General features: G+C 44.7%; 4 protein-coding genes and 1 long non-coding RNA gene across 9 annotated transcripts; 2 read left to right on the top strand and 3 right to left on the bottom strand.

Annotated features, from left to right (window-relative positions):
• Positions 1 to 103: 103 nt before the first annotated feature.
• LOC113564488 lies at positions 104 to 874 on the bottom strand. Its single transcript, XR_003408019.1, has 3 exons — positions 796 to 874; positions 250 to 433; positions 104 to 161 (listed from the first exon to the last, which is right to left on the bottom strand). It is a non-coding gene; the product is annotated as an uncharacterized LOC113564488 (long non-coding RNA).
• A 138-nt stretch (positions 875 to 1,012) lies between these two features.
• Positions 1,013 to 2,905, top strand: LOC6550669 (odorant receptor 13a). 3 transcript variants are annotated; one of them, XM_001977961.2, is made up of 6 exons: positions 1,015 to 1,430; positions 1,637 to 2,068; positions 2,140 to 2,239; positions 2,300 to 2,407; positions 2,469 to 2,657; positions 2,709 to 2,905. In XM_001977961.2, exons 1-6 carry the CDS (start codon positions 1,033 to 1,035, stop codon positions 2,781 to 2,783), a joined length of 1,302 nt encoding a protein of 433 aa, XP_001977997.2. In that variant the 5' UTR covers positions 1,015 to 1,032; the 3' UTR covers positions 2,784 to 2,905. The 3 variants fall into 3 exon arrangements, with proteins under 3 accessions (XP_026837824.1, XP_001977997.2, XP_026837825.1); XM_026982024.1 differs by lacking the exon at positions 1,015 to 1,430 and having other exon boundaries at positions 1,827 to 2,072; XM_026982023.1 differs by lacking the exons at positions 2,469 to 2,657; positions 2,709 to 2,905 and having other exon boundaries at positions 1,013 to 1,430; positions 1,637 to 2,072; positions 2,300 to 2,338.
• Positions 2,906 to 3,610: 705 nt separating this feature from the next.
• Positions 3,611 to 8,707, bottom strand: LOC6550668 (centrosomal protein of 164 kDa). Its single transcript, XM_026982248.1, has 3 exons — positions 8,042 to 8,707; positions 7,381 to 7,492; positions 3,611 to 7,312 (listed from the first exon to the last, which is right to left on the bottom strand). Exons 1-3 carry the CDS (start codon positions 8,190 to 8,192, stop codon positions 3,853 to 3,855), a joined length of 3,723 nt encoding a protein of 1,240 aa, XP_026838049.1. The 5' UTR covers positions 8,193 to 8,707; the 3' UTR covers positions 3,611 to 3,852.
• Positions 8,708 to 9,177: 470 nt separating this feature from the next.
• On the top strand, positions 9,178 to 10,899 carry LOC6550667 (solute carrier family 25 member 46). 2 transcript variants are annotated; one of them, XM_026982182.1, is made up of 4 exons: positions 9,178 to 9,442; positions 9,505 to 9,629; positions 9,699 to 10,029; positions 10,085 to 10,899. In XM_026982182.1, exons 1-4 carry the CDS (start codon positions 9,411 to 9,413, stop codon positions 10,854 to 10,856), a joined length of 1,260 nt encoding a protein of 419 aa, XP_026837983.1. In that variant the 5' UTR covers positions 9,178 to 9,410; the 3' UTR covers positions 10,857 to 10,899. The 2 variants fall into 2 exon arrangements, with proteins under 2 accessions (XP_026837983.1, XP_001977995.1); XM_001977959.3 differs by having other exon boundaries at positions 9,228 to 9,442; positions 9,690 to 10,029.
• A 398-nt stretch (positions 10,900 to 11,297) lies between these two features.
• On the bottom strand, positions 11,298 to 12,293 carry LOC6550666 (NADH-quinone oxidoreductase subunit B 2). 2 transcript variants are annotated; one of them, XM_015155762.2, is made up of 2 exons: positions 12,192 to 12,293; positions 11,298 to 12,140 (listed from the first exon to the last, which is right to left on the bottom strand). In XM_015155762.2, the coding sequence occupies exon 2, from the start codon at positions 12,128 to 12,130 to the stop codon at positions 11,465 to 11,467; it is 666 nt and encodes a 221-aa protein (XP_015011248.1). In that variant the 5' UTR covers positions 12,131 to 12,140; positions 12,192 to 12,293; the 3' UTR covers positions 11,298 to 11,464. The 2 variants fall into 2 exon arrangements, with proteins under 2 accessions (XP_015011248.1, XP_001977994.1); XM_001977958.3 differs by having other exon boundaries at positions 11,298 to 12,137.
• Positions 12,294 to 12,478: the final 185 nt, after the last annotated feature.

The following is a 12,478-nucleotide window of genomic DNA, read 5'->3' as shown; positions in this document are numbered from 1 at the left end:
GGGCCATGTCCTCTCGGTCCTCGGATGCGTTGGATGCTGGGATGTTCGGGTTCCCTGGCTCTGCAGCAGTCGGCACGGAATCGCTGCTCTCTCGCCGAAAGTCGGAAAAAATCCAATCCTTGGCCCCGACGAGCTTACAATCCGGGTACGTCTGTTTATGCCTGTTATGTGGAGCAAAAGGGTATATTGTATTCGTGCAAAGGTGCGTAATTGTAAAAGGAAGTATAGTATACACCTACGCCTACGTACATTTCCATCTAGCCGTGTCTGTCTCTCTGTCTCTCTGCCTCCCTTCGTCTGTCTGCCTGTCTGCCTGTCTATCTGGCCGTCGAGATCTTGGCCAGCACAATGGACAGGGAACTGGGTCTGCAGTGCTCCATGCCAGTGGGCTTCACAGATTGGCCACGCCCCCCGCCGCCTAGCTCAATGTGACCTGATTTATGTAAACGGATTTTGAAATTAAGTTAGGGTAAATAAAGCCTAAAAATAAATACGGACTACATTGATGGCCAGTGTAAATGGCTTTCTGTCATGGAAACTTGCCATATCGCAGGCATACTAATGCAATTAACCATATTCCAAATGAAATTTTATAAAAATATTTAGTGTACTGTTGAAGCTCGGCTGTGTGAAAGTTGTGTTTATTCGTTTATTTTACGCTTCAATTGTAATAAAGTAAATTGGAAACTAATTGACACGAGTATCTGTGCACTTTACTCGCTTGTTTTTCGAGTGAAACCAAGCATTTGGTTCTTTAAAATACAGCCAATTTCTACGGCAAATTAAAACACACACCTATTCACAAGTTTTCGCCACTTATTTGTGGCCGCAGAAGTAGTATAGATTCGTAGGATTTCCCAGGCACACAGCTACTTGGAAAATGCGTTTGATCAAAATTTCATTTAAGCACTTAATGAGGTGGTAAGTACATGCCTTGTGTGCAAACGCTTTCTAAAATATTTACTGTGTAATTAGGGAAAATGGTAGAAGGAGTAATTTCAGGGCGCAGCAAGTGAACTATAAAAGTGGGAAATGCCTAGTTTTAACACCGAGTGCCTTGGCATTTTCCACAAAGTCATGTTCTACTCGTATCCCTACAAGGCGCTCAGTTTTCCCATTCAGTGCGTTTGGCTGAAACTGAATGGCTCCTGGCCAGTAAGCGAATCATCGAGGCCATGGAAGAGGCAATCCTTTTTGGCCACCGCCTACATAGTGTGGGCGTGGTACGTTGTTGCATCCGTGGGCATAACAATCAGTTTCCAGACCACTTTTCTGCTGAACCACCTTTCGGATATCATCATCACCACGGAGAACTGCTGCACCACCTTCATGGGAATCCTGAACTTCGTCCGGCTGCTTCACCTGCGCCTCAATCAGAGCAAATTCCGCCAGCTGATTGAGAACTTCTCCTACGAAATTTGGATACCTGAGTAAGTCCGTTCAACCATGTCTAATATTCATCCCATTAAAATCCAGAGGCTTGCAATCTTGCTTAGCTGAAAGCGCAGAAAAGTATGCTACGTTTTTGTTAAATAAAGCTCACATTTCGCATGCTTTCGCTAGGAAATTTCCTGCCTGCAACTGAATTTTCATTAAAATCCTTATTGAAATATATTGGCTACCTTCCTCCTAACAGCTCTTCAAAAAACAGTGTTGCTGCGGAGTGTCGCAGGCGCATGGCTACGTTCACCATAATGACATCCTTGCTGTCCTGCCTGATTATAATGTACTGTGTCCTGCCGCTGGTCGAGATCTTCTTTGGACCCGCCTTCGATGCGCAGAACAAGCCGTTTCCCTACAAGATGATCTTTCCGTACGATGCCCAAAGCAGCTCAATCCGCTATGTGCTGACCTATGTGTTCACCTCCTACGCGGGAATCTGCGTGGTCACCACATTGTTTGCAGAGGACACCATCTTTGGCTTCTTCATTACCTACACTTGTGGCCAATTCCAACTGCTACACCAACGAATTGCCGGACTATTCAGGGGTTCCAATGCGGATTTGGCCGAGACCATTCAGCTGGAGCGCCTCAAACGTATTGTGGAAAAGCACAATAATATTATCAAGTTGGTATTGGGCATTTTTCAATTACAATGATGGTATTATGTGTATTATTGTATTATGATTTTGATAATAGTTTCGCCAAGCGCCTGGAGGACTTCTTCAATCCGATTCTCTTGGCCAATCTAATGATTTCATCAGTTCTTATCTGCATGGTTGGGTTTCAGATAATAACTGTAAGCCTAATAAGTTGATATATTCGTATAATGACGAGATTTTCTTTCCAACTTTATCAGGGTAGAAATATGTTCATTGGAGACTATGTGAAGTTCATAATTTACATATCATCGGCCCTTTCACAATTATACGTGCTTTGCGAGAATGGAGACGCATTGATAAAACAGGCAAGATGTGCACTGATTTCCTATTTTTAACCAATTAATCTATGTTATTTCCATTAAACAGTCCACTTTGACAGCCCAAATTCTGTATGAATGCCAATGGGAAGGATCCGATCGCATTGAGTCTGATTCCCCCGCGCCAACGAGCAAACGAATCCGAAATCATATTTCGTTTATGATCCTCTGCAGCCAACAACCCGTAAGGATTACGGCTTTCAAATTCTCAACGTTGTCCTTGCAAAGTTTTACGGCCGTATGTGCAGCAAATGTTGTGGAAAAACACAATTAATCACATCCTTTTCAGATTCTAAGCACCTCGATAAGTTATTTTACCTTGCTGCGGTCAGTTTACTTCGACGACGGAAAGAAACAGGACTAAATGAATATGCGTATTTTAGTAGGCAACTTTTTAGCAATGTTGTATAAAAAAATTATACCTAAATAAATAATGCTCGAAAGGTAGAAGGCCACACAGTGCTAAGCTCGTGGCGAAATCTTCAATCCACTGGCGTTCAAAATTGCAATTTATTTTTTACCCATTTTATGCAAAATTTTAGTTGCTTAATACAGTTGTTCTTTTATCTTTGTGATCGTTTTTATGATGATGCCAAGTTATGATGAAAATTCCCATCGAAAATATCGAATATTTGCCAAAAGTCGTATTTCCCATTTTCCATCATAATCCGTTTTTTGCCCACAACAAAAATAATTGTCTGAATATTAAATGCCATACCTCGTTGAGCTCGTAATGAAATTTTTAATCGAACTGTATCCAAAATTGGAAATCCTTTTTTTTGCTATTTTTCGCCAATTTTTTCGCCCTTATCTAAAATGCGAAAAATTACCCAAAAATTAATTTTCCCAACTCCGTTTAGTATTGGTTAATAGGAGCAAAAAACTGTAATTACTTTAGCTGTGTGACCATTTTTAGCTAAGTTCTACAAAAAAAAAACCATTCGTAAATATAGAATTTTGTACATAAATCGATTAAAAAACAATCAGTATTTTGGTCAGAACACTCGAATTAATGGTCCAAATTTGGAATGTCACACCTCGTTGAGCTTCTTATTTAAATGTCAATCAAATTTGGAAATATTAATTTTATTTTTTCAATTCGGCAAAAAAAAAAATTTTAAATAATGGCCAACAAATTAAAAAATTTTAGAATAGATCAAAAAATGATACAGATAGTTAGTTTGGGTTGTCAGCTGCATAAAAATATTATTCACTTGGCAAAAGGCTAATTACGATCTACCATTCAATGGATTCCAGAGAATTCGCGGCAATGAAATGATTTTGTGTGCCCAATGATAGAATTTAAACGCCAGGCAAGTATTTTCTTATTTTTAATGAATTTCTCAGACAAACATAAGATCACAAATAGTAACTATTAATATTTTTATTTTATTTTTGTAATTAAAATATGCACTACTCCACACATCCTTGATCTAGATATCGTTCTTGCCGCGCGCCGAGCTCCCAGCAGTGGTCGTAGTATTGATAATGGATGCACTGCCGCTGGTCAGAGATGCACTAGCCTCTCCTGCTCCTCCTCCTCCTCCTCCTCCCCCACCTCCTGCGCCGAGCATCACAGTCTGTCCCGATGGAATGCCGTGCTGCACCAGGAAATCGTGCTCATTCTTCGCCTGCCGCAGCCAGTTACGCAGATCCCGGGTTCGCTCCACCAGGCAAGTGGTGTAGTTGACGGCCCGTGGACTCTGGGACACAATGGTGTTGGCCGTGAGGATGGCGGCGCCCATGGAGCTCTGCATCCGGCCGGCGGCCAACTGGCGATAGGTCTCCAATCGATCGGCCAGCGTGGGAATCGAGTGGGGAATATGCACAGCTCCTCCGCCGTCGATGTCATCGGATAGGGAAAAGTTCTGAGTGCCAGAATGCTGATGCTTGAGCACCTGCGACGACCACCCGAGGTCCCGTGGTGATAGGATCGGGATGCCCGATGCGTTTTGATCATGCTGCTGTTGATATTGCTTTTGCCCGAATATATCCAGAATTTCCCGGATTTCGGCATTCAGTATTTCCAGATTTTCAATGCACTCGTTCGACTCCTGCTGGTAGTAGTCCTTCTTCTTGTGGAAATCCGCGGCACTGGCCAAATCAGTGCTACTGAAGCCGGAACTGGAGTGCGACGACAGATCGCTAAGTGTGGCCGCATCGTCGATGGTGCCCAGGTCCAGGATCGATTTCTCCTTCTCGTAAATCCTCAGCAGGCTCTGTTCCAGATGTCGCAGTCGTATTATCTTCTCTCCCAGCAGGGAACGAGTGCGATGGAGATTCACCTCCATCTCGGTCAGTTCCTTCTCCTCCTGGATTAGCTGATCAATGGAGTGCTTCGGCGTTAGGGCGGTTATCTTCCGCTGCTGGCCGATCTCCCGCTGCCGCAGCCGGAAATTTGTGCGCTGTGTTCGTAGCGATTCCTTTGCCCGACGCACCGAATCCCGCTCGAGATGGATGCGATGCTTGAAGAACTCCAGCTCCGAGCCCACACCATTCGGCTTGATGGAGATGTCGGTGAAGGGGTATCGCAGATGATAAGGTGCATCCAGGGTATTCTCGGGAAACTGATCCTCCAGCGCCTCGAGCTTCTGCAGTTGATGACGCAGATTTTCCACCGGAGTACAGGGTCGGTCGCCCCTGTAGCTGGTATCCGAGTTCAAGCGCGACGTGGATGCCGATTTGGTGCGCGAAAAGACGATCCTACTGATTCCGGTCGATTCCTTGATCTGGTTACTATTGTTGTTCCTCTCGAGGTTCGATTGTGTGGCCACGGCAGCCACTAGCCCGTCCCTCGATGAGTTGCCATTATCACTGGCCGTTCTGGCGGAGAGTACTCCGCTGGCGGATTTGAGAAATGGACCGTAGCGACCATTATTATAGGTGTTCGATAGGGTCGTATCCGATTGACTAATGGAGGTATTATCATCCTGCACCTGCAACTGCCGGATGTTGTACGACTTGGTCAGTTGACTCTTGTGCTGAACTGGACCTGGTTTGACAATGGCCTCGCCGGCGATTGCCTGGTCCGAGTAGCTGAGCGAGCGATTGTCGCTATTCCCGGATTGGGGCTTGTAGTACCGCTCCATGGAGCGCTCCATTTCGGTGCCACTGTTGTTGGATTTCGTGCTGTTGGTGTGGTTATGTTGGGGCGCCATCTGCGCCTCCCGCCGGCGATTCCTTCGCTCCAGCGACAGCTTCACGTCCGTCTTGAGGCGCACGTACTTCTCCTTGAGGCACCTGTACTTGTCCTCCAGCAGGCGCTTCTCGCACCTGACCTTCTCGTACAGCCGCTCCTCGCCCTTCTCCCGGAATCGCTGCTTCTCCGCGTCCAGCTCGCGTGCAAACTTCTCGCGCATCTGGGACAGTCTGGAGCTGTGCTCCCGCCGCAGCAGCTCCTCCTCGTCATGCAGTTCCCGCTCGAGATCGCGAAGGATCTCTTCGTGGTTGGCCTGCAGGGTGTCCAGCCGGCTCTTGTGCTCGGTGGCCATCAAGGTGCGCTTGTTCTGCAGCTGTCGCTCCAGTTGCACCCGGTACTTTTCCATTTGCAGCTCGAAGGCCTCCTCCAGTTTGTGCTGATGCGATGTCAGCCGGAGATCGTATTCGTGGCGGAATCTCTTCAATTTCGCATCGTGATCCCTTCTGATCGCCTCAAAGTCGGTCTGCAGCTGGGCCTCCGTGTCCGTAAAGCTGGGCCTATGTGCTGATGCTGACTTTTCCGATGGAGGCACTTGGACCGATTTGAGCTGCAATTGTTCCAGCTCGTAGCTGTGCTTTCGTCCCAATTCCTCCAAATCGAAGGCATTATTTCCGGCCAAAAGTGAGGAGTCCTGTTCGGATTTATTTATAATAAAGCTACGCACCGAACTGCCCTTCGAATCGGAATCTGTGTCGTCGTAAAATAATTTTGGTGCATCAGTGTCCTTAGTTTTATCTGAGGTTGTATCTCCAGATCCTGATAATTTCACTACTTCCGGCAAAGTCTTTGGTATAGTCTTATTCGAGTCCGAAAAGAAGGGATTGCGGTTGTATATGGCCTCATCGTTATCGGGCCAGGGATTAAGTACGTCATCCTTATCAGCTTCCTCTACATCCTCATCTTCAATCACATCATCATCTTCATCCCCCTCACCATCATCGTCATCTTGAACCACCACATCCTCATCATCGTCCTCCGATGGCGTGTCCTCGGTTCGCTTGTAGGCTTGCGTAATCCTGGTGGATTGGGTCTCCTCGGGGGAGCTCTTCCCTGGCTGTCCCTGATCCAAATTAAACCGCACACTCTTCTTATCCTCCCCCTCAATCGTGGGCTCCAGTCGATCCAGTCTTCGACTTATATCGGTTATGCTCGAATCGCGCAGAATACCCTTGACACCGGACGGCGAGGTATATCCATCGCTTTCGAATTGTCTATGTGCCTTTTGGAACATCGATACTGTACCGGAAAGCTTAGTACCTCCTTCGTTTTCCTCCGACTTATCGGATTTTCCATTCATTTGACTAGTGGGCGAGGGTTTATTCGCTATTTGGGGCTTTAGCTTGGTCACCTCGAAGCCAAGCTGATACAATCGACCCATATCCTTGGGTCCAGAGTCCAAAAATCGACTCTTAGCACTACTAAATAAGCTGGCCTTGCTGGCCACCGACCATTTCCGGCCAAAATTGTTTAGGGGCAATGGACCCGGCGAGGGAATATCATCGATACCCTGCATGCTACGTATTCCGGAGTCCAGTTGCGAAAGATCATCATTATCCCCCACCGATCCCGTGTCCAGAGGCTTCTGACGCGCCTGCTTAACCAAATCGCGATATATGGCATCTAGTGGATGGTCCCACTGGGATTCTTTGGTTCGCGTATTATGGTAATAATGGCCATTCTTCTCCTCCGAGTAGCTGTCAAAAAGAAAATAATCCAAAATTTCGTTATTTTTGCATGCACCTTTAATCAAAGGAAACCTCACCATATCTTCCAATCCGATGGCAATGCGGCCATCAATCCTTCCTTGGCGAGATATAGCAAATGCGGTTCCTTCTGAGGCTCGATTCCAATCAGGGAGGCATACTCATTGATTTCTGAACAAAAAGGGGGAATATATGTATATTAATCATTTGGCAAGACATCGCATTTCCAAATTTTTGTGCAAAACCTCGATTTCCACTTAAATTCCATACTTTCAATAAAAAAATGTGCTTTTAATATAGTAAAATAAATAAATTGAAAAAAAACCTTTTCCTTAATTCATTTGTAAAATGTAGCATTTGTTTACTGCTGTTTTCCTTACTGTTTCTTTTTTATTTTTTATTTGTTTCAAACTTCAATATTAGCAATAAAATTAAATAAAATAAAGGTCCTTTCATTGATTTTAGCTACCGTATATGTACATATATACCTGAGTACATATATGCCCTGAATGGTCAACACGCCTACCTCAATCGTTATACACATGTTAGAAATCACTTTTTATTGGATTGTAACACCATAAATTGTTGAAAACACAGCCGGGGCAAGCAAATTGCTTGCCAGTCGTGGAATTTCACCGGAAACCCCGATATTACATACTCTCATATGTAAATGGTAAATAAGCTACCAAATGGCATAACCAGTCGACTGACGGAACTTACCCTCTGATGACGGGAAACACGCCTCGTCGAATACCTCCTCGCAGATGACGGAGGAACCCTGGGATGACGATGGTGTGGCTGGGAGCGATTTGGTTAACTCGGCGGATGCCGTGCTCGAGGAGATCCTCTTGCACACGTTGGTGGTCGTCATAACGGGATATTTAACTGGGATTTCACTAACCGAAGAAACTCGAACGGAGCTGACGTTTTCGATGCTCTCCGTGAGTTATCCGTACTCAAAGTGTCGCTCAATATATTTGCATATATTGTTATATTTTCCGGATTTGACAATCATAGTTATCCATACTATTCGTTAGCGAGTCCTGCCGACAGCGGAGCAAATGCCACAATAATCGGATGCAGTTTGACCTAAAAATGAAAATACAAATACCTACTGAGTCATCGCTATACCGAATACTCGTAGTATGTGCGTGTGTCCATGTCGGAGCATGCTCCGAACGCGGGTTGCTGGCCAATTATCTGGTTGGCAACAGGATATTGCAGCGAGTTTGCGTGTCCGCGCAGCACGACGACTCCCAAATCCCAGGTCCCAAGTCCCAGGACCCTGGCCTTTCCACCACGAAAGCGTTCGGCTGCCTGCCCCGGTGGAAAATACCATTCTTGAAATACTGTCGTTATCCTTTTACGGGAAAACACCTCAGAAATTGGGGTGTGGTGTCCTTATTTCGGCTATATTCCGCTTATGCTCCTTTTACATGAAAACGGCTGTTTCGTTTCGATTTTCTTACCTCTTCAAAGGTTTTCATCAAAGTTATGTTCTTAACAAAAAAAAATGTATAAATGTTATATGTATTTAAGTTATGCATTTTAGTATCGTGAGCACATTAACCATGGGCAGCATTAAAGCATTCTTCAATGAATGGGTCGTAATATTATAAAAAAAGAAAATATAGTATTATAAAAAAACTACATATTAAATTGTCATGGAATATAAAATAAGATAAAAATTAAAGATATGGTTTCTGATTTTATGAAGCTCAAAAATTTAATTCTTAATGACACGTAGGAATTTTAAATTAGGTAAATTATAAATTAAACTTGACGAATATATTATTTTCGTTATTTTGAACATGACCATGTTTATAGTTTCTTAGGAAAAGTTTATGTTTTAACTGAGAGTGTGAAAATCATGATTTAATTTTTTCGGATTAGATGTGACGCCGTGGAGACGGACTGAAAACTTTTTTACCAAAGAAATATTAGTGCGACCATTTGTTTTGGTATTGCTCCAACTAGATTGTTTTGAAGCAATTGGATATTATGTTTAAAACACCTCCCAACCCTGCCTGAAAATATTAATAATATAAATATCAAATCCATAACTACCAAAGAACATACGGACTCAGTTATGGCGGGAATGAATAACTATTCTAGCTTAAAGTATGTAATACTGGATGATATATAATCACCATGCCATACTAATAAACATAATCCATTTTTAGATTCCAAGCGGAGCGTGAACTGCACGATGATCACCTGGGCAAGGAGCATCGGACTGGGGATAGGGATCTACACTTATCCGTGCCCTGTAGCCCTAGCAAAAAATATTCGGATACTCAGGATGATGGTAGGATAACTCGGTTTCGCAATCTCCCAAAGTTCCCTATGTAATAGGTACATCTTACAGATACATCAGTTCGAAAATATCTGGTGGTTGGCGTTCAATGGGTCTCCCTAGTCACCGAGAACCTGCTTAGCCATCCGTTTGTTGTGCTGCGCCGCCAGTGCCAGGTGTATAATGCCTCGAGACGCTACCATCTGCATCCCTTTCAGCTTCTGCCCAGCATCGCCCACCTGCACAGAAGGCAGGGACTGACGACTCTATGGAAGGGCGTGGGCAGCTGCCTGCTGGTGCGCGGCATGACGCTGGCCATCGACGACTTTATCTCGAAGGTGACCAGCTGGCCCAAGGAGGTGGATAGCCGCACTACGCTGAAGCGATTCGGACAGCATGTCCTGCTCAAATGGTACCCATTTGTCACCCTAGTGTCCGGCATTCCCTTATTCCTTTTCAATTCACAGCATAAGCATCGGTCTGGTGGTGCCCTTCCATGCAGCTTCTCTCGTCGAAACGGTGCAGAGTGATATTGCCAGCGAGAAACCCGGTCTTTTTGATGTATTCCGGGAGGGAAGTCTGCGATTGTTGTACTGGAGCTCCCCGCAAAAAGGCCGAATGCTACCAGCCTGGGCTCTGATCGGGCCAAGTGTTTCCTTTGGCATCACCAAGTATCTGTTCAATCTTGTGATACGGGGCGTGTCCTCGCGCATAATACGGTGGCGTATAACAAATTCCCAGGACGGCCAGAGTGGAAAAAGTCAGGACACCACGCTGGAGCATCTGAATGGGGAAATCTATGCCAGCCTTATTGCTATCCTAACCACTGAGGTCATATTCTTCCCGTTCGAAACAATTCTACACCGTCTGCAATTGCAGGGAACACGAACTATAATCGATAACCTCGACAATGGCTACGATGTCGTTCCCATTCTAACAAATTATCAAGGAGTCGTCGATTGCTTTCAGACAACAATTGTATCCGAAGGAGTTAGTGGCCTCTACAAGGGCTTTGGAGCCATGATCCTGCAGTTTGCGGCACACGTGGCTGTCATCAAATTGACCAAATGGGTTGTGAATCAAATCGTCGAGGTTATCTCCAACCGACCACCACAGCTAATAGTTAAATACTATAATCTGGATGGGATTGCCAGCAACTCTAGATCCACGACCTTGTCGCCAAGCCTTTCCAGTACCGAAATGGAGGAGAATAGTCTTGGGCAGAATTCACTAGATTAGTTAATGGCTAGCCCAATTATATTGCATATGTAAATTATACAAATATTTGTTTGTTTTTGTACTTTCTTTTGGGTTTATTGGGACATTAGCATGAAAAATTGTATTTTAAGGGTTTGCTTACTCTGCCGTTGCGTTAAAAATCTGCCAATTAAAAAATATAACTATTTTAAAAACTTGAAACTGAATTTATATTTTTGCACTTTGTGTTCCGACAACGACAGGACCTTGAAATGAATACAGAAAAAGTGAAAATAGCAGATTGTCCTGTGGTTGGTGCGATCGTTCCTATGACAACTAAATGATATGGGTGTGTATACAATTCACTATAAAAAAAAGGGAGGCTCCTTTTGAAGGGAACCATAACTTTTTCGATATTTTCTTCACGACCGTTGGCAAACGCACGACTCAAGCTGACGTTTGGATACAGAAGCACAGCTTGAATATTTGTATTTATATCGAAAGGCATTTATTTGCAATATCCTTGTGATCCAACAAACAATATATACAACAACTGAACGTTAACAGAACGATATTTAATATGATTTCTGTTCGCAATATCGTATGTCGTTTGATGTTTCACATTTTAAATATAAGTTCCGATCGTTGCCTTACTTCCTATACCACATCTGGAGCGTCTTCATCCGCTTAACCTTCTTCTGGAGCTGCAGAACGCCGTACATGAGTGCCTCGGCGGTTGGCGGACAACCGGGTACGTATATGTCGACGGGGATTATCCGATCGCAGCCGCGGACGACAGAGTACGAATAATGGTAGTAGCCACCGCCGTTGGCACAGCTGCCCATGGAGATGACCCAACGTGGCTCAGGCATTTGATCGTAGACCTTTCGCAGAGCCGGTGCCATTTTGTTGGTCAGCGTGCCCGCGACGATGATGACATCGGCCTGACGGGGAGATGCACGGAACACGACACCATATCGATCCATGTCGTATCGCGGAGCAGCGATGTGCATCATTTCGACGGCACAGCAGGCCAGACCGAAAGTCAGTGGCCAAATCGAGCCCTTGCGACCCCAGTTGAGCAGATCGTCCAGTCTGGCCAGCGACCATTCCGCAACGGAGGACTGTTTGGTTCCGAACGGAGAGTAGCCCTTCTTGGGCAAATTTTGGGCCACTTCGGCGACCGGGAGCGTTTGTTGTTGGCGCACCAGGACCATATTCAGTGCGGGCACCGCCGAAATCGACGCATTCGGTGTCTGGGTCGCCTTTTGAAGAGCCCGGGCCAGGGTCGATGACATCATCGCCGAACGCAGCATGTTGATCCTGCTAAATTAAATCTGTAGTTATGGTGGGAGAGTGCATTTAAACATTTAATACCTATTTATGTAACTTCAACTTATTTCGATTTATAGGGGATGCGTATGATATGACCGCCGAAGAACACTAGCTAAAATACCAACTGCGCCAGAAAAATATACTGACATATACCTGTTTACTTTAGATATCTTATTCTCACACAAGCGCATCACTCGCGTAAGAATAGATTTGATGCCCTATTCCCACATGAACGCATAATTCGGCTAAAAATGATTACATACGTAGATTAAAATTACACATATATACATAAAATTATTATATACATACGTAATCCAATAACCGGATTA

The sequence above is a fragment of the Drosophila erecta genome, unplaced genomic scaffold, assembly GCF_003286155.1.
Source record: "Drosophila erecta strain 14021-0224.00,06,07 unplaced genomic scaffold, DereRS2 tig00000126-arrow-pilon, whole genome shotgun sequence".
Lineage (NCBI taxonomy): Eukaryota > Metazoa > Arthropoda > Insecta > Diptera > Drosophilidae > Drosophila > Drosophila erecta.
The sequence above is the reverse complement of the archived record's forward strand: the minus strand, read 5'-3'. Positions and strand labels throughout refer to the sequence as shown.

Bases quoted from the DNA above. Each gene is read 5' to 3' on its own strand.
- LOC6550669 (XM_001977961.2), top strand. From the start codon at position 1,033: ATGCCTAGTTTTAACACCGAGTGCCTTGGCATTTTCCACAAAGTCATG. The intron at 2,240-2,299 runs GTAAGCCTAATA...CAACTTTATCAG, and splicing joins TTGGGTTTCAGATAATAACT to GGTAGAAATATGTTCATTGG. The intron at 2,658-2,708 runs GTATGTGCAGCA...CATCCTTTTCAG, and splicing joins CCTTGCAAAGTTTTACGGCC to ATTCTAAGCACCTCGATAAG.
- LOC6550668 (XM_026982248.1), bottom strand. From the start codon at position 8,192: ATGACGACCACCAACGTGTGCAAGAGGATCTCCTCGAGCACGGCATCC. The intron at 7,493-8,041 runs GTAAGTTCCGTC...CTTTTTGTTCAG, and splicing joins GTGTTTCCCGTCATCAGAGG to AAATCAATGAGTATGCCTCC. The intron at 7,313-7,380 runs GTGAGGTTTCCT...TCTTTTTGACAG, and splicing joins CCATCGGATTGGAAGATATG to CTACTCGGAGGAGAAGAATG.
- LOC6550667 (XM_001977959.3), top strand. From the start codon at position 9,411: ATGGCGGGAATGAATAACTATTCTAGCTTAAA. The intron at 9,443-9,504 runs GTATGTAATACT...ATCCATTTTTAG, and splicing joins AATAACTATTCTAGCTTAAA to ATTCCAAGCGGAGCGTGAAC. The intron at 10,030-10,084 runs GTACCCATTTGT...TTCAATTCACAG, and splicing joins CAGCATGTCCTGCTCAAATG to CATAAGCATCGGTCTGGTGG.
- LOC6550666 (XM_015155762.2), bottom strand. From the start codon at position 12,130: ATGCTGCGTTCGGCGATGATGTCATCGACCCTGGCCCGGGCTCTTCAA.